Source organism: Canis aureus, chromosome 8 (assembly GCF_053574225.1).
Source record: "Canis aureus isolate CA01 chromosome 8, VMU_Caureus_v.1.0, whole genome shotgun sequence".
In the NCBI taxonomy this organism is placed as follows: Eukaryota; Metazoa; Chordata; class Mammalia; order Carnivora; family Canidae; genus Canis; species Canis aureus.
Genome location: NC_135618.1, coordinates 67,782,764 through 67,807,847, shown reverse-complemented (window position 1 = coordinate 67,807,847; position 25,084 = coordinate 67,782,764). Strand labels below are relative to the sequence as shown.

Genomic DNA, 25,084 nt, shown 5'->3' with positions numbered 1-25,084 from the left:
CCCATGGCAAAACTGAAAACAAGGGTAAAGCACATGCTTTAGAGATATTTCACCCAAGGGGAGAGAGAGGGTCATATTTGTGAAATTCCCATCAGGCATTAGTTGAGGCCTGCTCCCAAGATGTGCTAGTTACCCTACAGAGCAGTGGCCTTTTGTGGTTTTAGAAAAAGCCTGCAGACCAAGAGACACACAGTGCAAGTCAGATGCAGCCCAACGGGGTAAGCAGAGGGCAGGGGACCCAACAGCACCTGCTATTAACAACTGACAGAATCTAGTAGCACACTAATCTATGGATAAATTTTAGTAATTTTTAAGAAAATGGGCTCCATACCCAATGTGGGGCTTGAACTCACACTCCTCAGCCAAGCACCCAAATTTTGGTAATTCTTAATATCTCACTAGTTACTGGTGAGTAGCCCTTATTTTACTTTTAAAAAGTCAGTGTAGGGCAGCCCGGGTGGCTCAGCAGTTTAGCGCCGCCTTCAGCCCAGGGCCTGATCCTGGACACCCGGGATCGAGTCCCATGTCGGGCTCCCTGCATGGAGCCTGCTTCTCCCTCTGCCTCTCTCTCTCTTCTCTGTCTCTCATGAATAAATAAATAAATAAATAAAATATTTTTTAAAAAAGTCAATGTAGAATCCGCTAATTTTTCTATATAAAACCAAGAAAAGCATTTTTTTACACCATTCTTTTACTTAAAAACATTTCTCCCCCAGTTTTATAAGAGGTAAGAAAAGCACTCCCACATCGTTCATAATCCATCAAATTGTCTCCAACCTAGGGAACCACAAGGTTTTTATGCCTCCCTTCCACCTTAGCTTGGGGTCATGAAAGTATGAGGAGCTCAAGGGAGGCCAGACAACTGCTTATTACATTCTATTAATTCTTGTCGACAGCCAGGTTAGCCACAAAAAGAGGGTCTCCACAGCAAAACCATTTCAGTTCCTGTTTAATAATTTTCATAAAACAATGAAGTTACACATAATTACAAGAGTGGTAAGGTTTGGTCCTTAAACGGTCTTTTTTTTTTTTTTTTTTAAGATTTTATTCATTTCTTCATGAGAGACAGAGAGAGAGAGAGAGAGAGAAGCAGAGAGACAGGCAGAGGGAGAAGCAGGCTCCACGCAGGGAGCCTGACATGGGACTCGATCCCGGGACTCCAGGGTCACACCCTGGGCCGAAGGCAGGCGCTAAACCGCCGAGCCACCCATGGATCCCCATCCCCAAAATGGTCTTTTTCCAGTTAGTATCACATGGGTATCTGTTGTCTGTGAGTACCCTGATGCTTAATAAAGCTTGTGCGCCAGATGAAAGATTTTCCGCATTTGTCACATCTATAGGGTCTTTCTCCGGTATGAATGACCTCATGACGATGAAGATTTGCCTTAAAACTAAAAGTTTTTCCACATTCTCTACATTCAAAGAATTCCTCCTTGGTATGGGTTCTTTGATGCTGAATGAGATCTACACTTCGGCTAAAGGACTGTCCACATTCACTGCATTTGTGAGTGTTCTGTTTAGTATGAATCTGTTGATGGCTCAAAAGGGTCGAATGCCGACCAAAGGCTTTTCCACATTCAAGACACTTATGGGGTTTTTCTCCACTGTGGATTAACTGATGTCGAATAAGGGTTGAATTCTGACTAAATGTTTTTTTGCACTCACTACATTTATAGGGTTTTTCTTTGGTATGGATCCTCTTATGTTCAATAAGATATGCCATCTGGCGGAAAAATTTTCCACAGTCATGACACTTATATGGCTTTTTTTGAGGGTGACACTGTTTATGGACAATAAGAGTAGACTTCTGTTTGAAGGCTTGCCCACATATGTCACATTCAAAGGGATCCTCTGATGTGTGAACTCTTTGATGTCGAACAAAATTAGCCTGACGCCTGAAGACTCTATCACATTCACTGCACTCATAAGATTTTGCATTTGTAAGAATTTGCTTATTATGCTGCAAAAGGAATGATCTCTGATTGCGAGGTTTTCCATTCTCCTCACATTTGCCCTGCTTCTTCCTTGTTTGAGCATTCTGAATTTGAATAAGGTGGAGGTTTTGAAGGAAGTCCTTGTGACATTCATCACCAATAGTAGGGAATGTGAGTCTGTAAATGTCCACCAACTCATTACATTTATGTAACTTTTCTCCAAGTCTCTTGGCCATTTTCTGCTTTACTGATGTCTTACAGGACTCTACATCTTCTGAAATTTTCTGCTTTGGAGTTGGCTTTTTCATCTTGCATCTAGCTTCAGAACCTAATCAAATAAGAAGAAAACAGAAAAATGACCTGTCCTCTGCAGAAGGGAAAAAAAGAAGCCAACTATATGTACTCTAAGATACTTGAATGAAGCTAAGAAGTGCTTGGTTAGTTATATCATCCCACTACATTCTGATTCTTCATAGGACTCCTGGCTTCAATAGTAGAAAGAGTTCTGGACATCAACTAACCAACAGAAAAATGCACAAGTGTGTGCCAGAGAAGTGAGAACTGAACAACCTCATCACCACTAATGGAAAGGTAATTTATTCTGGGTATTCAGTAGGGTCACATAAATGTAGGAGAGGTAGCATCTTATACTCTCTAGACAAGCATGTTTTCAATAATTCTGGGAGAAACAACTCCTTAAAAATGGAAAATGTAATGGGATGCCTGGGTGGCTCAGTGGTTGAGCGTCTGCCTTTGGCTCAGGGCATGAGTCCTGGGATCGAGTTCCACATCAGGCTCCCCTTGAGGAGCCTGCTTCTCTCTGTCTATGTCTCTGCCCCTCTCCCTGTGTCTCTCATAAATAAATAAATTAAATATTTTTTTAAAAATGGGGAGTGTAAGATAAAATAAAAAAGGAACCAGAGGAAAGTAGATACAAAAGCCAATGGACCACAGCAATAGTTCTCAACAAGGGGTGATTTTGCCTCCTGAGGGATATTGACAATGTCTGGAGACAGACATTGGTTGTCACAACTGGGGTGGTGCTACTCAAATCTAATGGGTAGAGGACAATGATACGGCTAAATGTCCTACAATACACAGGACAGCTCCCCACACAAAGAATTAACCAGCCCAAAATGTCAATAGAGTAGAGGGTGAGAAAGTATGGAGCAGAAAGATATGGAAAAAGGTAGAAGCAGCAATCAGGACACAGTAAGTAGGAAAAAGTATATCAAGAAACCTCATGGGAATATGAAAACCAAAATAAAAGCAATGGAACAAGAGAAAACAGGAAGGATAAGTAATGAGGGTAGAATAAGGAATATCTAATTTGGCATAAGAGCTGTCAGACCTGGGCAGCCCCAGTGGCTCAGTGGTTTAGCACCGCCTTCAGCCCAGGGCCTGATCCTGGAGACCCGGGATCGAGTCCCATGTCGGGTTCCCTGCATGGAGCCTGCTTCTCCCTCTGCCTGTGTCTCTGCCTCTCTGCCTCTCTCTCTCTCTCTCTCTATGTTTCTCATGAATAAATAAATAAATCTTAAAAAAAAAAAAAAAAGAGCTGTCAGACCTGCTGCTTCAGAGAAGCACTCTACTGTAAAAGAATGAGGATAAGCTTTGCAGACTTGAAATCAAATCCCAACTACCAATGTACTGGTGACAGATACCTGAATCTTTTCAAAGTATACTTATTTATTTTTAGTAATCTTTACATCCAACATGGGGCTCAAACCCATGACGCTGAAATTAAGAATCACATACTTTACCAACTGAACCAGCCAGATGCCCTTGATTCTCTTAGTTTTTTCATCTGGAAAATGGAGCTAATGGTCACACGTACTACCTTCAGAAGGCAGCAGGGATGAACAAATGGGAGGATATATGCCAAACACCTGGCTCAGTGTCTGGGGCACACAATGGGCTTTATTTCCTGCCTCTTCAGGATTTCCACTCAACTGGGTCCTTTCCTCACCCACCTGGACAAGCACTACTGGTAGCCTTCCTAGTCCCAGCTCTTGGAAGATCCAGGATCCATGGTTCTTCCCACTGCTCCAGCAGGCAGATCACCTCAGGTTTGGGAAACTGAAATCCTACTCATGGAGAAGTAAACGGGATGTGGTTAGTGAGTTATGGAGAGATGTCCTAGAGCTCAGCTTAACTCCCTTGGGTCTACAGTGGCAAACAGATAAGGACAATAATCAAAAGGGCTGGTGACAAGAGAATTCAGCACAGTCTTTCTGAAAATCTGACAATCTTTACTGAAAGCCTCAACAATATTCACACCTCTAGATGTGGTCATTTCACTCTTAGAGATACAGCCTATGGAACAATTATGACAAAGATTAATCCAGGATGTTCAGCAGAGTTGTACCAATGCATTGCTGGAATTAAAGTAAACATCAACGGAGCAATGTCTACAGCATGGCATGTTAATGTAGTGAAGGCAAAAGTATTAGGCAGATATTAGAAATCCATGTATTCAAGAATATTAAAATAGGAAAATGTTCCCTATATGTTTTAAAGCAGAATGCAAAACTCGGGATCCCTGGGTGGCACAGCGGTTTAGCGCCTGCCTTTGGCCCAGGGCGCGATCCTGGAGACCCGGCATCGAATTCCGCGTCGGGCTCCCTGCATGGAGCCTGCTTCTCCCTCTGCCTGTGTCTCTGCCTCTCTCTCTCTCTCTCTCTCTCTGTGACTATCATGAATAAATAAATAAAATCTTTAAAAAAAAAAAAAAAAGAATGCAAAACTCAGGTGAGTACGATCCAAATTTTGTTTTTAAAAACTATACATGTGTGTGTATATGTACATAACTATATGTTATATGTAACATAACTATATATATATAGTATATATATATGAAAAAGTAAACCAAAATATTAACAGGGGTAATTTCTGGGCAGTGGGCCTACAGAGGATTTTTATTTCCTACTCTGTTATTGAAAAGTCATTCGGTAATACAAAGAGACTTAAAAGTGCCTGTACCCTTTAACACCAAAATTTTGTATATTCGAGAAGAGTCAGGAATTCATATAAGGATTTATGGTCAGAAACATCCATTCTAACCTTATAATATAGAAAATGATGAAGGCATAAGCAAGCCAACAACAACAACAAAAAGCCAAACTAAATATCCCCAAACGGAAAAATGATTAAACATCATAGATCATACAACAGAATTACATTATGCTCATTTCCTATATTTATGGAGGCTTTTACTAGCATAGGGAAAATGCTGATACTGTAAATGTTAAGATTTAAATAAATTATAGAATTATACAATGAATATGTTCAGCTACATTTTTTTAAAGCATAGTGGGAGAAAAACTGGAAGTAAATCTTCCAAAATATAAACAGCATTATCCTCAAATATTCTCCCCTCCCTGTCATAATTCCATGTACCTTCTATGTATTCAAGTCTGCTCTTGTCATCTTTTACAAGGAAAATAGACATAAAAAACTCCAGAGGTGGGTGGACAATCCCACAAGTGGTAGTCAAGACTGTGGCAAGAGGGCAGCCCCAGTGGCGCAGCGGTTTAGCGCAGCCTAGGGCGTGATCCTGGAGACCCTGGATCGAGTCCCACGTCGGGCTCCCTGCATGAAGCCTGCTTCTCCCTCTGCCTGTGTCTCTGCCTCTCTCTCACTCTCTCTGTGTCTCTATGAATAAATAAATAAATAATCTAAAAAAAAAAAAAGACTGTGGCAAGAATGTCAGTGTGGGGGTCAAAGCTGTGGCCCCAAAAAGCAAGCTATTTGTTAAGGAAATGCCCACAGGAGGGGACTGCATTGGAATAAGACAAAGGCAGGCTCCCCAGAGTAGAGAAACAGAGAAGGTTCAGAAATGTAGTCAGTTAAGAATCATTTCCTGGACACCTGGTGAGGCTGCCAACAAGGAAGGAACCCATTTCCAGAGAGAAGACAGAAAAAGACTTTTCAAAAGAAAAAAAAAGCTAACCTTTGGAATCCAAATCAGTCATAATCTTTTCAGCTGCTACAGGTCTTATAGATGTGGAGGATGCAGATTGTGGTGGGGGGATGGATTAAGCATCTCTGACCTCTAAAATAAAAGGAAACTATTCATTGTCCACAATTCCTTATTTGAAAATCTTGAGGCCAGATGTGTTTCAAGATTCAGAATTTTCCCAGATTTTGGAAAATGTACACTTAGTGTATATAGTTTCTATTACATACCACCCCCAACAGGGGTAGGAGCTGTACCCTTAAACACACTGGTATTTCTGATGCTAAACAAATAGATACAAAGACCAAGTGAGAAAGATCAGGATGATACATAACTTTCCATAGGAAAAGATCAGGTTTTACCACCTGATGACTTTAGGTTGGGCCTTGCAGCCAAATAAATCATGAAAAAACTAGTTTTTGGAGTTTCTCTGATGTTGGAATTGCAAATAAGGGACTGAGGACTTGTATAGACACTCAAAGCCAAATCTTCAAGCTGAGTCATTACCCAACAAGATCATGTTTCTGTAGTTCTCCAGCATCACGTCTCTGTAGAGGTCTTTCTGGGCCCAGTCAAGTCTGTTCCATTCTTCTCTGGTGAAGTACATGGCCACGTCATCAAAGGACAACAACTCCTGAAAACAGACTGATTACAAGCTCGGTTCTTATGATAACTTTGTGAGCTATCATTATTATTCTACGGGTGAGGTCTGAAGAGGTAAAGGGACTCAGCCAAGCTCATTCTTCCTTCTGTACCACAGGGTAGACAAACTTTTTCTGTAGAGGGCCAGATGGTATTTTAGGCTTTCCAGGCGATTTGGTCTCTGCTACAATTATTCAACTCTGTGGAGGTCGCACAGAAGCAGCCAGGAACAATAGGGAAGTGAATGGACATGGCTGTGTTCCAGTAAAATCTGACTACCAGGTCCAGGTCAGCTTGCTGACCCTGCTCTTATAAAATATCACCTTTAACAATATATTTCTGCCCTGGTTCCCTTCGGAAAGAGATGGCACATTCAAATGAGGTCACTGAAGATGGGGTAGCATGCAGACTATTCAAAGAAGGGGGCTTCGTGGAAACCAACAAGGCATGCTGAAACATGTGTGGGGCTGGCTCTGATGGGGAAGAAGACGGGAGGGGTTATTGGAATCCAGAAAGTTGTTGGAGAGGAAGCAAGACTGGGGCTTTGCAGCCACTGTCATCCCACAGCAGGGATGCCCTGGGAATAAAACCTGACACCACTTTCCTCCAGGTTTCTGGTTCCCTGACCCCTTCGACCCATTGTCAAGAACCAACTGGAAGCCAGAGGGTAAGACAACGCATTGATGGCATACAAAGGTCAGCCTCAAAGGGCACAGACCAAAGTAGGAGAGGGTGGAGCATACATCAGAGGTATCCTCTGTTTAGTACAATATATAAGGTAGAAGTTTCCATTTGCAACTGTGTTCAACTCCTGTGGGCCAAGAATAGAAGGTGCCTCACACTACTGCAGCCCTTGGAGCAGAGGCCTAGTGTCTACCCACTATGCTCCCTTCCCTTAGGAGAAACTGTAGAGCATGGGGGCTCTCTGTGCAGGTTAAGGGCAATCATGGCCCCTCTTTCCTCCCTACCAAGCCTGACTTCCAGGGCTATGGGTTCAAGCTCCCTCCACCACCATTCCAAATATCCCTCCTTTTACCAGAGCTGCCCTGAATATCTCAGCTGACATTCTCTGATGCTCTATGGAAGGTTAGCAAGCACCGGGGAATAAAATGGCTTAATCTGGGATGCCTGGGTGGCTCAGCAGTTGAGCATCTGCCTTTGGCTCAGAGTGTGATCCTTGGGTCCGGGGACTGAGTCCCACATTGGGCTCCCTGCAAAGAACCTACTTCTTCCTCTGCCTATGTCTCTGTCTCTCTCTGTGTCTCTCATAAATAAATAAATAAAATCTTTTTTAAAATGGCTTAATCTCCCACAGAGTTATCTCTATACACTCAGTTTCATAGCCTTTAATGTTGCCTCAAACTCTCGCCCTCCTCTTCCTCCCCAGGGTCTTTTTTTTTTTTTTTTAATTTTTATTTATTTATGATAGTCACAGAGAGAGAGAGAGAGAGAGAGAGAGAGGCAGAGACATAGGCAGAGGGAGAAGCAGGCTCCATGCACCGGGAGCCCGACGTGGGATTTGATCCCGGGTCTACAGGATCGCGCCCTGGGCCAAAGGCAGGCACTAAACCGCTGTGCCACCCAGGGATCCTCTCCCCAGGGTCTTCTACACGTTTGCCACCCTCATTCTTTGAAGGAACATTTATTGGGCACCAGTAAGTTGCTAGTTTTCAAGAAAGGTTCCAGCTCCTGCTGAGGCCACAGGATACAGTTATTCAGGCTGTGCGAGGCTCAACCCTACAGAATACCGTTCACATCACACCTGTGTGAATGGGGTCCCCTCGAGTTGCTACATGCACAATCTGTGTGATTCTATAGCAGCTCTGGTCCCTGCTTAGGGAGTGAACCATCCAGGAGGAAAGATGGAGAAGTCAACAAGGTAACAATCCAATGGGAGGTACTCAGAGGGGGCTAGGAGGACACATGGCTCAGCCCACCACTGCCTTCCAGAAGGCATTGCCAGTTATGTCCCAGGAAAGAACCCACAGGACACATGCTCCCTAATTCCTCCCCTGCCATCCCCGCCAGGCATTACCTATGTTCTCACTCATCCCTTTCTCTTTTCCCTCTCTACGAAAGAAGCTGTCCTCCTACTAATCCCTCCCTCTCTGTCTCTGCTTCCATTCCCTTGTGTCTCCCCCAGGGTCTTAACCCAGTGATGAGGACTCTTCCTTGTCTACAACTTTATTGTCTTTCCCCTGTGATACTGTGATTTTTTAATAAGAAGTATATATTTAGGGGCACCTGAGTGGCTAGGTATTTGCCTTCAGCTCGACGATGACTCCCTGAGTCAGGGTCTCCACTGAGTGAGAAGTCTGCTTTTCACCCTCTTCCTCTCCCTCTGCCCTTCCTCTCCACTCTCACGTGTGCTCTCTAATAAATAAATAAAACCCTTTTTTAAAAAAGAAATACAAAAAAAAGTACAAAAAAAAATAAAAAAGAAATACATATTCAATCTTCATCCTGATTTCTGGCACAGAGCTCATAAAACCCTTGGAATTCGTAAGGGCTAAAGGGATAAGAGCAGGAGCATCTCTTCATATTTGGTCTTTTGTCCTTGGTTTCTGAAATAGCTTGAGTCATGAAGGTAAAAGTGTCTCCTTATTCAAAACAAATTGCTTTCACCACACCTGAGATTATGTTAATGAGGTGATCTCTGGAAAGGCCCCAAGGATGGCAGGCTGGCTGCCAAGAGAACCAACCCTGTGATTAGGAGATTTGAACACCCCCAATTCAGAGGAGGGTGAGGGGCTGGAGGTCGAATCAGTCATCAACGGTCAATGATTTACTCAATCAAGCCCATGTAATGAGCTTCTATAAACACCCAAAAGGATGGGGTTCAGACAGCTTCGGAGTTGGTGAGGCTGTGGAGTGCTGGGAGTATGGCACACTCAGAATATGGAAGCTCTGTGCCCCTCTTCTGTCTGGCTGTTCCCAGGTATAGCGTTTTATAATAAACCAGTAATCCAGTAAGTAAACTGTATTCCTGAATTCTGTGAGCCACTCTAGTAAATTAATCGAAGGAGGGGTTCATGGTAATCTCTAAATATACAGCCAGTCAAGGCACAGGTGACAACCTGGACTTGCAATTTGCTGGCATCAGAAGTGGAGGAGGGGCAGTTTTGTCAGACCGGGCCCTTACCCTGTGGGGTCTGATGCTAACTCTAGATAGAGAGTGTCAAAACTCAGTGAAATTGCAGTGCCCCCCCCAACCCCGGTGGTTTCACAGAATTGCCTGATGTGTGGGACAAACCCCAACATGTCTGGTATCCAAAGTGAAATGTAACATGAAGGTAGAAACCAGAGAAACACAGGAGAGTTTTTCCTAAACACTCACTTCTCCTCTAACTCCTTCCCCTTTATCAGCAAAAATCCCAAGACCTCTCTTATCTTTAAAAAGACATTCCTGTGCCTGCCTTCCCCTCTGGTTTCTGCTCTCTCTCCTTCCCTTACTGGACCAGGTCCCGGGAGAAGACTACTCTCACTTCCAGTCACTCCATAAGGCACCATCTGGTTTATGCCTCTTCACACCTCTGCACATGCTCCACAGCACCCCTACTCCCGCCTCCTCGGATCACAGGGAAGAGTAATACAGTTCCTATAGGAAGTCAGGGAGGTTTTCACAGAGAAGAGGAGTTTTTCATTCCGTCTCAAAATCCGAATATGTGAGTTTGCCTCTGTACAGAGAGAAGAGGCAAGAATAGAGGAACGGAAGAGCACTGCAGACTTTCTGGCCATCGAGGCACGCTGGAGATGAAGCCAGAAGGTGGGCAAGCAGCCAGAGCTTTGGGACTCCTCAGAAAATGCAGACACCCTGGAGCACTACGGCCAAACTGCAATAACTCCAATTCCTTCCCTCCTGTTGACCTTTCTTTCAAAACTGTTATGTTGGCTTCCTAACTTGTCTCCTTATTTTTAAACTCAACTTTTTATAATCATCCTCCATAATGTTACAAATTCAATAACTAATCTTCCTTTGGACCCTTCAATACCAGCAAATCAGAAACTATCCCTGTATTGCAAGAATATGTTTACAGATCTACTTTTCAAAAAAACAAAACCTGTAAACTCCTTCAGGTAGAGTTTACCTCCCAGCATAAAGTATAGTATCTGGTAACACAGTAACACTGACAGAACTATGGTAACAGTATCTAAAACTTGCAGAGTGCTTAAAATATAACTAGATAGTATGCAAAGTATTATCCACTGATTTTAGGAAATGCCTTTTTTTTTTTTTAAGATTTTTATTTATTTATTCATGAGACACAGAGAGAAGCAGAGGGCGAAGCAGGCCCCATGCAGGAAGCCCGATGTGGGATTCGATCCCAGGACTCCAGGATCACGCCCTGGGCCAAAGGCAGGCACTAAACCTCTGGGCCACCCGGAAGTGTCTTACTTAATACTCACAGGTCTTTGTGATAAGTGGTACTATCCCATTTACAGATAAGTAAACTGAGGCCCAAGGAGTTTATGTAACTGGCTGAAGGTAACATATCTAAAACAAAGCCAGGGGCAGCCCCAGTGGCTCAACGGTTTAGTACCACCTTCGGTCTGGGGTGTGATCCTGGAGACCCGGGATCGAGTCCCGCGTCAGGCTCCCTGCATGGAGCCTCCTTCTCCCTCTGCCTGTGTCTCTGCCTCTCTCTCTCTCTCTGTCTCTCACGAATAAATAAATAAAATCTTTTTTTTTTTTTTTTAAATAAAATCTTTAAAAAATAAAATAAAACAAAGCCGGGATTTAAACCTGTCTGACCCCAGAGTTCAAGCTCTTTACATCACACCTTCCAAGAAGGAAGAATCCCCAAATTAATAAAGATGGCTCGACCTTAACAAAGGAGTCCAAGCCACTGCTTGGCCGCAGGGACTGTCCTGAGGAAGACAAGGAGGAGACCAGCTCACCTTCCATCCAGCTGCCAGGAATACACCTTCCAAGTCCTGGTCTCCGAGGTGGGGCAGGATCACTGCCATCAGGCTGAACCGAAAGAGAAAAAAAAGATAACGAGTAAGGCTAGTTCCAGTTTAAAGCTCTCTCACCAGGCAGCCCTGGGAGAGAAAATTCTAAGTTGGTTACAGTCACCACGTTTGATGCTGAAATAGGTGATAAAGCAAAAGGAGCTGCTAGAACAGTCTTTTCAAGAATTTCTGAAGTTAGCTTAATTTCTAAAGCTTTATTCCAGGGCCCTGCCCTCCCCTACTCCCTGGAATACATTCTATAGCACCCTATTGAAAGACTAAATACCCAAAGAGACAAGACCATAGATAAAAACAGAACTCTGACCCACAATCTGCAGCAATCGGCCCAGAACCCAAACCAAAACAAAGGCAGCAATCAGCCCCACATCGAGATTGGATCAGTAACTGCCAGCTTATCCTAAATTCTGACTTCCTTCCTACAACCTAGGACCAACAGAGAAAGCCTAATACATTCCCCTACGCAACCACACAGGATGTCCCACTTCTACTTCTTTAACCTGCCCCCAGCTTTCCCAAGTCAACAACCTCCAAACTGGACACATCCGAGCTTTCCTTTTTTTCCCACCATGAAGCTTTCCCCCACCTGCCTTTGAGTCTCTGCCAAACAGGTGATGGTGGCTCACTCCCTTGCTATGGCAGGATCTGAATGAAGAGCCTTCGTTTGCTCTCTTTTTGGGGGGAGTTCCATAGGGAGGCATTCATGTATTTCTTCATCCCACAGGATCAGCTCAGAGAGTATAAAAACGACTTTAGGGCAGTGAGAGTTCTGGCTACATGTTACATACAGAGAAGCAACCATTGTCAAAGAGTATTCAGAGAGATTTACTTGATATGAATATTCATGGAATGAGAAACAAACAGCAAACAAGGAGACTTCAAAACCATATGTATAAAGAGACTGAGCCATCAGCTGCCACTGCTCAGTTCATAAAGCGTGTGAGGGGTAGCAGAATATGCCACCCATGATTATTTTGTGCTGTAGGCACTTGAAAAGTGGCAAACAAACACAAAGAAAGGCTTTCTCTGAACTCCCCTTATCTGCTTAAAGACAGATCCCTCAAAAGGAACTCAGCTGTCTTAAATTCCCCTCCCAGGGAAGACAGACTTCTGTCATAGGAGATGAGACGAGATGACACATCGACACTCAGACAAACTGTCATAAACGATCAGACCTCCAGTCTGCTCCTCTAAAGACCCACTCATCTTTCCTAAAAATCATTTGCTCTCCTCCAAGAGGCCTACATCCTCTCTCCTCTTTCCCTATTAAGAGAGTATTTAGGAGGATGCCTGGGTGGCTCGGTGGTTGAGCATCTGCCTTCAGTTCAGGACATTAGGCAGGACTTTGCCCTCTGTCCTGTGTCTCTGCCTCTTTCTTTGTGTCTCTCATAAATAAATAAATGAAATCTTAAAAAAAAAAAAAAAGGGTATTTAGGTCTGAATTCTAAGCCACTCCATATTAATAAATTTGTTTTTCTCTTAATCTTTTCCTGCCAGTGCTGAGGTCTCAGCTAAGAACAAAGAAAGAAAATTATTTCTCCATCCCTACACATGAAATGAGGAAGTACCTTGTTTTCTGTTGTGACTGCTTAATAGAAACTTACAACCCTTTTAGAATAGGAGCATTGCACAAGTTTCCTTGATTCTAGCTACAGCCTGGGAAGCTACAAGGTCACCATGACAAGAAGACAGCTTAAGTTTCGTGGAAGGGGGATCCCTGGGTGGCGTAGCGGTTTGGCGCCTGCCTTTGGCCCAGGGCATGATCCTGGAGACCCGGGATCGAATCCCACGTCGGGCTCCCGGTGCATGGAGCCTGCTTCTCCCTCTGCCTGTGTCTCTGCCTCTCTCTCTCTCTCTGTGACTATCATAAATAAATAAAAAAAAATAAAATAAAATAAATAAAAAAAGTTTCGTGGAAGGAGTCAGCACTTTGGGGAAATTAGGACAGTTTGAGTTTTGGTTTCACAGTTACGGGTGGTGGATCGAAATGTGGTCTGCAATCCAATCATGAAATGGGCAAAAGACATGAAGAGAAATCTCACAGAGGAAGACATAGACATGGCCAACATGCACATGAGAAAATGCTCCGCATCACTTGCCATCAGGGAAATACAAATCAAAACCACAATGAGATACCACCTCACACCAGTCAGAATGGGGAAAATTAAAAAGGCAGGAAACCACAAATGTTGGAGAGGATGTGGAGAAAAGGGAACCCTCTTACACTGTTGGTGGGAATGTGAACTGGTGCAGCCACTCTGGAAAACTGTGTGGAGGTTCCTCAAACAGTTAAAAAATATACCGGCCCTACGACCCAGCAATTGCACTGTTGGGGATTTACCCCAAAGATACAAATGCAATGAAATGCCGGGACACCTGCACCCCGATGTTTCTAGCAGCAATGGCCACGATAGCCAAACTGTGGAAGGAGCCTCGGTGTCCAACGAAAGATGAATGGATAAAGAAGATGTGGTTTATGTATACAATGGAATATTACTCAGCTATTAGAAATGACAAATACCCACCATTTGCTTCAAAGTGGATGGAGCTGGAGGGTATTATGCTGAGTGAAGGAAGTCAATCGGAGAAGGACAAACATTATATGTTCTCATTCATTTGGGGAATATAAATAATAGTGAAAGGGAATATAAGGGAAGGGAGAAGAAATGTGTGGGAAATATCAGAAAGGGAGACAGAACGTAAAGACTGCTAACTCTGGGAAACGAACTAGGGGTGGTGGAAGGGGAGGAGGGCGGGGGGTGGGAGTGAATGGGTGACGGGCACTGGGGGTTATTCTGTATGTTAGTAAATTGAACACCAATAAAAAATAAATTTAAAAAAAAAGAATAATAATTAAAAAAAAATGTGGTCTGCACCTTGGTTTTTCCTTAACATCGTAGAATCAATATTGTTAGTCTCCCGGCGTTCGCAAGTGATGGGATACAGGTGACTTTTCTTTCTTTCTTTCTTTCTTTCTTTCTTTCTTTCTTTCTTTCTTTTCTTTCTTTCTTCTTTCTTTTCTTTTCTTTTCTTTTCTTTTTTTCTCTTCTTTCTTTCTTTCTTCTTTCTTCTTTCTTTCTTTTCTTTCTTTCCTTTCTTTTTCTTTCTTTTTTCTTTCTTTCTTTCTCTTTTCTTTCTTTCTTTCTTTCTTTTCTTTTCTATTTAGTGTGTGTGTATGTGTGTGCGAGCGCGCGGTCTGCCACAGTAAACCTTGCTTTCTGTAAGTGCATTTTTAAGAAAGTCTCATGCAACATTCACGTTCCTTAAAAACATTTGAAAGATGCTCTTCAAGCAAGGAGGTACTCAAAAAAAAAAAAAAAAAAAAAAAGGTCCTGACTGATGGCTTCAAGATTGGAGAAGGGACCTCAACCCTTTCATGACCTAAACTATACTGTCTGCCGTGAGCCTGGTGCATTTGGAAGCCAGAACCTAAAACGCCACTTCCCAATAATGTGAACTCCTGAAACGTTCAATCACATCTCCTTTTCCCCTATAACCAAACCAAGCCAAACCAAACCACAGTATGCAGCGGCCATTCATTCATTCATCGGACTTGCCCTTCCTTAAATGCTGAGGACCTGACACCACGGAAAATATTCACAAGTTGACGTCCTCAGGAAGACGCTCCGTACGTGCCCTGTGAGCTCCCGCCCGAGGGTCTGCCGACCCCGGACACCTGCCGTGCGGGGCCACCCACCCCTCCCATCACGCCAGCTCCTCTCTCCACACCTGCTCCGCGCCTCCGACCCTCCGCGCGCCGCCTCCTCCAGGAAGTCCTCAGTGTCCACCTGCTGCGGCCATCGGGGCCGGGCTCCCCTTATCGAGGTTCCAGGCGGGACCGGTGGCACGGTCGGCCCCCTCCGCGGACCCCTACCTGAGGGCGCGAACGCGGAAGAACCCCGCGCCACTTGCCCGCCCTCAGGCGCCCGCGGGGAGCCCAGCGTCCCCGCCGGTGTACCTTCTAGGAAGCGCGGAGGCTTCGGAACTCTCTGGTCGGGTTAGGAGAGCCACAGCCACCGGTCTCACGCACCCGCCGCTCCGCTCGGGGCCAATCAACGGCCTCCGAGGGCGCCGGCTGGGCCACGTGATCTCCAGGCCCCGCCCCCGCCAGTTCCCGCTCTGTCGAGCAGTCGGGAATGTCCGGTACGAGCCACCTGAAGGCATTAAAGAGCCTCTGCTGCTGAGACCGTCGTCTTCCACACTGAATCAGAATTTCTAGGGGTGGGCCCTCGTGCACCTGGGTATTTCTAAAAGCTCCTCTTGTGAGTGTAGTGGAGAGTGACCAACTTTTTAGAGAGCTAGCCCTGGACACAACCCTCCCAGACGAATAACATAGGATGTGGACTCTAATGAATTATGATACATAGCTGTTATTTAACATAAAATATGAAAAGTAGGTGTTCATCTGAAATTCTGTCATTCGGAAATTACATGAATGTTACTTAAAGCAGTACAGGACTAGTTATCAGTGGCATTTTTTTTTTTTAAGATTTTATTTATTCATGACAGACACTGGGAGAGAGAGGCAGAGACACAGGCAGAGGGAGAAGCAGGCTCCATGCAGGGAGCCCGATGTGGGACTCGATCCTGGGACTCCAGGATCACACCCTGGGCTGAAGGCAGGTGCTAAACCGCTGAGCCACCCAAGGATCCCATCAGTGGCAATTAGTTGTAATTGATAGGAAGACTACGCTTTGATAGGATTCCATATGTTTAGCAAAGAAAAAAAAGTAACAGATTAAAAAAAAACCAACAACCCTTGTGTGAAATCGCCCTTTAAGTCTTGATTTCCATTGGCCCAAACACTGGAAACAGACGCAGAGGGAAAGAGGGATGGGGTGTTTGTTTTACTAACACCATACTAGGTGTTTGACCTGGGACAAACTAACTCCTCTGTATGTTAGTTTCCATATATGTAAAATAAGGAGACTAGTACTATGAATCTTAAGGGTTGTTCTGAGTACTCATACTCTCTTATCCTCCGTTTTGCATTCAACTCTTTCAGTTACCCAAGGTCCATCGCGGTCCAGAAGCAGATGGTCCTCCTTCTGACATATCCTAAGAAGATCAATAGTAGCCTAAGGCTATATCACAAAGCGAGTATCATTCACCTCATTTCATCTCATCATATAGGCATCTTATCATCTCACATCATCACAAGTGATGATGGAGTGAGTATGGTTCAATAAGATGTTTTGAGAAGGCTCCTGGGTGGCTCAGTGGTTAGGCTCTGCTTTCCACTCAGGGCATGATCCTGGAGTTCGGGGATCGAGTCCCACATCAGGCTCCCTCCATGGAGCCTGCTTCTCCCTCTGCCTGCGTCTCTCTCTTTCTCTTTGTCTCTCATGAATAAATAAAATATTTAATTTAAAAGAAAGATATTTTAAGAGACAGAGATAAAGAAACAATATTCACATAGCTTTTATTACAGTATATTGTTATAATCGGTCTATTTTATTGTCGTCGTTGTTAATCTCCTACCATACTTAATTTATAAATGAAACTTTATCGGAGCACCTGGGTGGCTCAGTTGGTTAAGCGTCTGCCTTCAGATCACCTCATGTTCCCAGGGTCCTGGGATCAAGTCCTCCGTCAGGCTCCTTGTTCAGCGGGGAGTCTGCTTCTCCCTCTCCCTCTGCCCCTGCACCCTGGTTGTGTTCTCTGTCACAGTCTCTGTCTCTCTCTCTCTCAAGTAAATAAAACGTTAAGAAAAAAAGTGAAATTTTAAGAGTGTAAGTACAGGAAAAAACATAGTGTATATAAGGTTTGGTACTAGTCATAGTTTCAGGCATCAACTGAGAGTCTTGGAATGTATTCCCCCACAGGTAAGGGGGGAATACAGAGGAGGGGGCCACTTCCTGCTCATTCTCTACCATATTAAATGAGTTAGTATGCTTAGAACAATGCTCGGCCACAGTAAATGTTCCTAAAGCATTAAGGAGAAAACCTTCAGTTTCTAAACATCTTTAGATGAACGCAGGTATTCAGTGACTCTGTTGTAGCAGTTTGAACTTCTAAAGGAAAATTAAGAGAATCAGGAAATAAAATGAAATTCATTCATTCATTTAATATTTACTGAGGGCCTACAATGTTCTAGGCACTGTTAAATTTCAAATATTACACATTTAAATGTTACTCAAAGTATTTAGGGCTTGGTCCAGGCAAAGGGCTGCTGATCTCATACAGGAAAAACCAGTTGAGCTTTTGAAAAATTAGGCTGTGCTAACATGACAACATTGAAGACATGGGGGACCTCAAATTCAGAGGTAGTTTCCTTCTCAGGATATTTACTGATAGCTGAAGCTACACAGAGCTGGAGGATAAAGGGCTATACTAACATATTGGGAATGGAAAAGGAGAATTTTCAATCTCCCAGTGCTTGAGATAAGGACTACTACAGGGAGGAGATTACTAACTGTAAATCATACAAACAATAGTTTCCACTGCCACTCTTTCATTAAGTTCACTGATACTTTCAGATGTTTTTTTAATCTCTAGAAGTTCTATTTGTTTTTATGACCTTGTATTTTTCTTTTCATTATATTTGTGTCTTTTGTGTTTCCTTCCTTCCTTCCTTCCTTCCTTCCTTCCTTCCTTCCTTCCTTCCTTCCTTCCTTCCTTCCTTCCCTCCTTCTTTTTGTAGAGAGAGAGAATGAGTGGGAAAAGGCAGAGGGAGAGAGAGAGAGAGACTCTTAAGCAGGCTCCACACCCAACTAGGAGTTCAGTCTCACAACCCTGAGATCATAACCCGAACCAAAATCAAGAGCTGGACTCTTAACTGACTGAGCCACCCCACTATGTTTGTTTCTTTTAAGTCCTTTTTTTTTTTTTTTTTTCTTTTAAGTCCTTGATCATAATCATTTTAAAGCTCATGTCTCCTGGGGCACCTGGGTGCCCTGTCAGTTTAGCATCCGACTCCTTACTTTTGATCTCAGCTCAGGTCATGATCTCAGGGTTGTAAGATCCCCACACTCCACTCCACTTAAAGTCCTTGTCTCCTGACTCCATAATGTCTGTCATTTTTGGATCTGCTTCTATGGACTGATTATTTTCCTGGTTTGGGATTACATTTTCCTGATACTTTACATACCTATTAGTTTTTGATTGGATGCCAGACATTATGAGTTTTACACTGAGTGCCACAGTTTGTTGTTTTCCTTTAAAAGCATTAGAACCATACCATCTAGAAATCCCTTTTCTGGGGGAATACCCCAAAGAAATGAAAGCAGAGTGATTCAAACAGATAATTGTACACTCATGTTCATAATAGCTTTAGTCACAACAGCCAAAAGACAGAAGCAAGCCAAGTGTCCTGGACAGATGAATGGATAAACAAATTGTGGTGTTTCCATACAATGGAATGTTTTCCAGCCTTAAATAGGAAGGAAATTATCTGACAAATGCTGCAACATGCATGAACCTTGAGTATGTGATGCTAAGTGAAATAGGCCTGACAGACAAGGACAAATATTGTATGATTCTAATTATGTGAGGGACCTAGAGTAATCAAATTCATAGAGACAGGGAGTAGAAAGGCACTTTCCAGGGGCTGAGGAAAGTGGGAAGTGGAGAACTGATGTTTAATGGGGACAGAGTTTCAGGTTGGGAAGATGGAAAAAGTTCTGGAGATGTACTGTTGTGATGGTTGCACACAGTGTAAATGTCCTTAAGCCACTGAGCTGTCCACTTAAAAATGATTTAAAGGGTACATTTTATGTTATATATATTTTACTAGAATAAAATTTTTTTCTTTAAGACAGTTCATATTACTTTCAGATCAACTTGACTCTTTCAAAGCTTGTTTTGAAGCTTTGTAAAGATGAGTCACCCCAAGAAGAATGTGACCTTAGCTTGAAAGCTTGAGAAAATCTTGATGTCCTCTAGGGCTAGTTTAATACTTTTACTAATTATGGCAGTCAGGACATGAGCCTCTCCTAGCTCTGTGTGAACTTAGAATTATTTCGCTTACAGTTTCCTAGTCATTCTTTGCCTGGCATTTGATTCTACTAGGAACAGATTCAAGAGGACCCATTATAGAAATTTCTAGAGATTTTCTCTGTGTAGCTTTTGGCTCCCTAGGATTCTGCTACCCAAATCCCAGCTACTTCCTCCTCCTTATTTTTTTTTTAAGATTTTATTTATGTATTAGAGAAAGAGAGAGGGCAAGCATGAGCAGAGGGAGAGGTGGAAGGAGAGAGAAAGGGAGAAGTAGACATCTGCTGAGCAGGGAGCGCCAGGACCCTGGGATCACAATCTGAGGCAAAGACAGATGCTTAACCAACTGAGCCACCCAGGCACGCCGCCTCCACCTCCTTGAATTCAAATCTCTGTCTCCTCATCTTACAGAGCCTGCTATGGTCTGTTTAGACTCTTCATCCTCTGCACTGTGGCATAAAAGATGCCTTTTTTTTCAGGGATCACAAGTCTGTATTCCTTTTGTCTCCAATCTTAAAAACATCTTCTTGTATGTTGTGTCTGGTTTTATAGTTTTTTACAATGAGTTCAGTAAGTCCAGTCTTAGTAACTGCATCATGGCCAGAAGAGGAAACTCAGAATAGTTCTAGTATGCATTTCCTTTATTACAAATCCACTTAAAATTTTCATATACTTCAATTCTATTAAAAAGAAGCAACAGAGGTGCCTGGGTGGCTCAGTTGGTTGAGCGACCGACTCCTGATTTTGGCTCAGGTCATGATCTCAGGGTCACGAGTTTGAGCCCTGCATTGGCTGTGTGCTCAGTGGGGAGCCTGCTTGAGATCCTCTCTTCCTCTCCCTCAGCCCCTTCCCCCCCCAAATAATTTAAGATTTTATTTATTTATTCATGATAGACGAGAGAGAGAGAGAGAGAGAGAGGCAGAGACACAGGCAGAGGGAAAAGCAGGCTCCATGCAGGGAGCCCGACGTGGGACTTGATCCCGGGACTCCAGGATGACACCCTGAGCCAAAGGCAGGCGTTAAAACGCTGAGCCACTCAAGGATTCCCCCCCCCAAAATAATTAAATAAAATCTAAACAAAAAAAAAAAAAAAAAGGGAAGAAGAAAAAAAAGCAACAGGCCCAAAATGGAGTCACTTGAGTTAAACCTGATATCAACAGCAGGCCAAGTCCAGGGACCCAGAGGGGGTCCCTCAAGACCAGCCATGGGTTCCCTGGCTGCATGTAGGATAGAAATGAAACACAAGCCAGCAGGAAGTGAAAGCAGAGTTTACTGAAGGTGTAGAGAGAGTACAGGTAGAGTGGGAGAATCAGAAAGGAAAGGAGGGAGACTCATTTTTATTCAGGGTCTGTGGGTTTTTACTGAGGACAGTGGTCTGGTGAACATGTCCCCTTAGGCATCTAGGAAGGGGTCAGAACAAAGTCTGGAGCCAGGGGCCTTGGCTTCGAGATGTCGAGTGCCATGGTCTGGAATGTGCATATAATGGTTGTGGTGTCTAAAGAAGTGTCTGTCCAATCAGATAGGGGCCCCCAAATGTGGGGCGAAGATCATGTGGAAGCCTGGGACAGGGGCCATAAAAGAATTCGCCTGAGGCAAAACAAAGGAACTAGAAGTTTGTTGAATACACCTCAAGGGAACAGTGGGCACTATAGGAAAGCAGAGGCTGTCAGGAGACAGTGGATGGGGGTGGTTTTTAAAGGGGGAAGGTGGGGAGATGTGGCAACATAGGGCAATTTCCCCTTTTTTGTTAACTGTCTGTGCCAGGTCATAAGTAGCCCATTGGTAAATTAGGGCCAGTGGATATTCTCAGGTGGGTTGTCTGATGGGCCTGAGTTCAGCCAGGGGGTTGCCATAGGCCCTTTCTCCAATCCATCGCTCAAGCCTGTTTGCCTAAAAGTGGCCTCTACAAAGGCTTCCTCTGGTCATTCTCACCTGTCCTTCCTTAGTTGTTATCTATTCTAAAGAAATCATTAGCTCTTTGTCCCTTACAAGGAGGACATTCTGAGGCCTGTGTGGAGTGGGATGGAGGTGCAGGTCCTAGCAAGAATAAATGCAGGTAAAGGAGAAAAAAAAAAAAAAAAAAAAAAGCAGGTAAGCAGATTTTTATGGAGTCCTTCAGCGTCCCTATCTCAAACCTACAACACCATACCAATATTTAATACCTGACCTCATTTTTTTTTTTTTGACCTTCCCAGGAATGTCATCCTAACCTGTCAGTCTGGAATATTCTGGTCAGCAGGAATGAAGCAATGCTTCTAACAGGTTCTGTTGTCCCCCAAATGAAGGTTATCTTGCTAGAAGGTTTTTGGGTTTTTTTTCACTTATGACTTCCTTGTCCCACATCCTCTCTGCCTTTCAAAACCTTTCCTTCTGTAGCCCTCTGAAGCTCCATTCTGTTGCTGGTTGGGATGGTGCCCAATTCATGAATCATTCAGTAAAACCAACTCTTTTTTAAAATTCCTCCACTACATTTTTTTTTTTACAATTTCATTTGTATTTTGTGAGTGAACTGTCTATAATTGTATGTGAATGCTTTCCTCTTGAGGTATAGACTTTGGATTTTGAGACATCATTAGAAATACATCTCTGTTCCCAGATTAGAAATGAGTTCATCATGTTTTTGGTTTCTTCTTCCTCCTCTCCCCGCCCTTCTCATCCCTTCCGTCCTCAGGGTTCTCCCTTTCTGCTACTTCTGTTTCTTCTGCCTCTTTAATACATAACTCTCTGATCTATTTGGAGTTTAACCTGATATGTGGTAGAAGTTATGGATTTAAATTTAACATTTTTCCAACAAAATTATCCAGTAACATTTGTTTAAAACAAATGTCTTGGGGTGCTTGGGTGGCTCAGTCGGTTATGTGTCTGCCTTCAGTTCAGGTTGTGATCTCAGGGTCCTGGGATCAAGCCTCCTGTCAGGGATCCCCGCTCAGTGGAAAGTCTGCTTCTTCTTCTCCCTCTGTGCATGCTCTCCCTCTCTCTTGCTGTCTCTCAAGTAAATTAATTAATTAAATAAAATCTGAGGGAAAAAAAGGAAACACATAGGAGAAAGATTCAGAAGGCTGGGTTTTTCCTTGTAATAACTGGATCCTACTAGAATTTGTCCCACTTCCTTGAACTTGGTGATTTTAATAACTGATCCATCCCTGGGATTGACCAATCTTTGTGTCTTTCTTTATCCTGGCAGAGCTTGCTTTGTAGCTCCCTCACTTACTCTATAAAGTGTTTGAATCTATGCTTCTGCACAAGACATCCCTCTAGACTCTACTCTTTTTTTTTAAGATTGTATTTATGTATTCATGACAGACACACACACAGAGAGAGAGAGGCAGAGACACAGGCAGAGGGAGAAGCAGGCTCCATGCAGGGAGCCTGGTATGGGACTCGATCCCAGGTCTCCAGGATCACACCCCGGGCGGAAGGCGGCGCTAAACCGCGGAGCCACCCAGGCTGCCCTCTACTCTTTTTTTTTTAAAGTTAGTTTGTTTGTTTGTTTATGTATGTATGTATTTATGTATTTATGTATTTATGTAATCTCGGCCTGGGGCCAGTACCACCATGTTCTCTCGGGCTGGTGTCAACGGGCTCTCTGCCTGGGCCGTGGAGCCGCGATGGAGCCAAATTCAAAATATGGCAACTCTAAAAGATATTACCAGATGACTAAAGTCCATCAAAAACATCCAGAAAATCACCAAGTCTATGAAAATGGTAGCACAGCAAAATATGCCCGAGCCTAGAGAGAGCTGAAACCAGCTCGAGTGTATGGAATAGGATCTTTGGCCCTGTATGAAAAAGCTGATATTAAGGTGCCTGAAGACAATAAGAAACATTTCTTATCAGCATGTCCTCAGATCAAGGGCTCTGTGGTGCTATTCATTCCTCGGCTGCTAAACAGATGAAAAATGAGGTGGCCACATTCAAAGCAGCCAGGAAAGAAGTTATGCTTGTTGGAATTGGTGATAAAATCAGGGGTATACCTCATAGGACTCACTCTGACCAGTTTCTGGTGTCCTTCAAAGAAGGAGGAAGAAAAACTCCTACTTTTGGAGATGCGTCCATCATTGCCCTGGAACTGCTGAATTCTGGATATGAATTTGATGAAGGGTCTATCATCTTTAATTGGTTCAGGTCTGTGATCTACTGCAAGACAGAAGAAAAGCCCATCTTTTCTCCTGAAAGCGTTGCAAGCGGGCAGCCCAGGTGGCTCAGCGGTTTAGCGCCACCTTCAGCCCAGGGCGTGATCCTGGAGACCCGGAATCGAGTCCCACGTCGGGCTCCCTGCATGGAGCCTGCTTCTCCCTCTGTCTGTGTCTCTGCCGCGCCCTCATTCTCTCTCTCTCTCTCTCTCATTAATAAATAAATAAATCTTAAAAAAAAGAAAGAAAGAAAGAAAGAAAGAAAGAAAGAAAGAAAGAAAGAAAGAAAGAAACCGTTGCAAGTGCTGAGAGCATGAGTACCTATGATGATACTGATGTTGATGTGCTGCAGAATTACCAAGAATACAATTTGGCCAACATCATTTACTATCCTCTAAAGGAATCCACCACTAGTGAGCCGAGCGCCAGGAGGACGGCCATGGACAATGCTAGCAGAACGCTTCTTCTTTTTTTTAAAGATTTTATTTATTCATGAGAAACAGAGAGAGAGAGAGAGAGAGAGAGAGAGAGGCAGAGACACAGGTAGAGAGAGAAGCAGGCTCCATGCAGGGAGCCCGACGTGCGACTCGATCCCGGGTCTCCAGGATCAGGCCCTGGGCTGAAGGTGATGCTAAACCGCTGGGCCAGCCGGGCTGCCCAGCAAGAACACTTTGAGATGATTGACAAACTGACTTTGATGTTCGCACCTGCCAGGCTGTCATCACGAAAGAGTTGATTGAAATCATCTCTGGTGCAGCAGCTCTGGATTAATGAAAACCAAGTTTCATCCTCAGATAAGAGGTAAAGAAGGAAAATACAGCCACTGAATTTATTTTTAGCTTACTGCTGTCCTCATCAGAAGAAATTGTTGGTCCGTTGTTTAAACTACTAAAGACAGCAAGATGTTTGTAAATTATTTTACAATAAACAGCTTTCCATAAGAAAAAAAAAGTAATCTCTACACACAATGTGGGGCTCGAACTCACAACCCTGAGATTAAGAGTCATGAGCTCCTCCAACTGAGCCAGCCAGGTGCCTCCAGACTCTACTCTTAATCTCTCTCTCTCCAGGTTTCTGTTATGAGTCACCTGTGTTCAGCCTTATGCTAACATCTTTGCCCTGGCATTTTAGTTTTATTCTTTTGTAAAAGTAGGCTCCACACCCAATGCAGGGCTCGAACTCACGACCTTGAGATCAAGAGTCACATGCTCTAACAATGGAGCCAGCCAGGCATGCCCTTCAGTTTCACTCTTAACTACTGACTACTTTGGTCTTAGCCACAGGCTCTGTCCCTTTGATCCCTCGTTGGCTCCACATGTATCAAACCCATGCAGCACATGTCCCAAGTCAACCATGAGCTGCTGCCTATACCAGTCTTCAACCCCCAGCGATTTTCCATAAGGATTTCTCAGAAATTTGCTTCCTGAACCACTAGACAGTTTGGCTTATTCTTACTGCTAAAGCCATTCTCAAACATCAGCCTCAGTGTGCCATGTTTCCTTCTGGACCCT

General features: G+C 43.7%; 1 protein-coding gene, 1 long non-coding RNA gene and 1 pseudogene across 7 annotated transcripts; 2 read left to right on the top strand and 1 right to left on the bottom strand.

Annotated features, from left to right (window-relative positions):
- Positions 1 to 932: 932 nt before the first annotated feature.
- ZNF789 (zinc finger protein 789) lies at positions 933 to 15,485 on the bottom strand. Of its 6 annotated transcripts, none has more exons than XM_077907894.1 (5): positions 15,464 to 15,485; positions 11,434 to 11,506; positions 6,400 to 6,526; positions 3,908 to 4,021; positions 933 to 2,262 (listed from the first exon to the last, which is right to left on the bottom strand). In XM_077907894.1, exons 2-5 carry the CDS (start codon positions 11,500 to 11,502, stop codon positions 1,250 to 1,252), a joined length of 1,323 nt encoding a protein of 440 aa, XP_077764020.1. In that variant the 5' UTR covers positions 11,503 to 11,506; positions 15,464 to 15,485; the 3' UTR covers positions 933 to 1,249. The 6 variants fall into 6 exon arrangements, with proteins under 6 accessions (XP_077764020.1, XP_077764021.1, XP_077764018.1 ...); XM_077907895.1 differs by lacking the exon at positions 15,464 to 15,485 and adding an exon at positions 15,235 to 15,457 and having other exon boundaries at positions 6,400 to 6,537; XM_077907892.1 differs by lacking the exon at positions 15,464 to 15,485 and adding an exon at positions 15,235 to 15,457.
- A 99-nt stretch (positions 15,486 to 15,584) lies between these two features.
- On the top strand, positions 15,585 to 21,897 carry LOC144319593 (uncharacterized). Its single transcript, XR_013385373.1, has 4 exons — positions 15,585 to 15,767; positions 16,511 to 16,676; positions 19,852 to 19,928; positions 21,433 to 21,897. It is a non-coding gene; the product is annotated as an uncharacterized LOC144319593 (long non-coding RNA).
- A 1,020-nt stretch (positions 21,898 to 22,917) lies between these two features.
- On the top strand, positions 22,918 to 24,518 carry LOC144319592 (ATP synthase F(1) complex subunit gamma, mitochondrial-like; annotated as a pseudogene).
- The last annotated feature ends 566 nt before the right edge of the window (positions 24,519 to 25,084 follow it).

What these genes read in the sequence shown, in the direction of transcription:
- ZNF789 (XM_077907894.1), bottom strand. Translation starts at nt 11,502, where the DNA reads ATGGCAGTGATCCTGCCCCACCTCGGAGACCAGGACTTGGAAGGTGTA. An exon ending in TCCTGGCAGCTGGATGGAAG is followed by an intron (nt 6,527 to 11,433) that starts GTGAGCTGGTCT and finishes GTCTGTTTTCAG; the next exon opens with GAGTTGTTGTCCTTTGATGA. An exon ending in TACCAGTAGTGCTTGTCCAG is followed by an intron (nt 2,263 to 3,907) that starts GTGGGTGAGGAA and finishes TTATTTGATTAG; the next exon opens with GTTCTGAAGCTAGATGCAAG.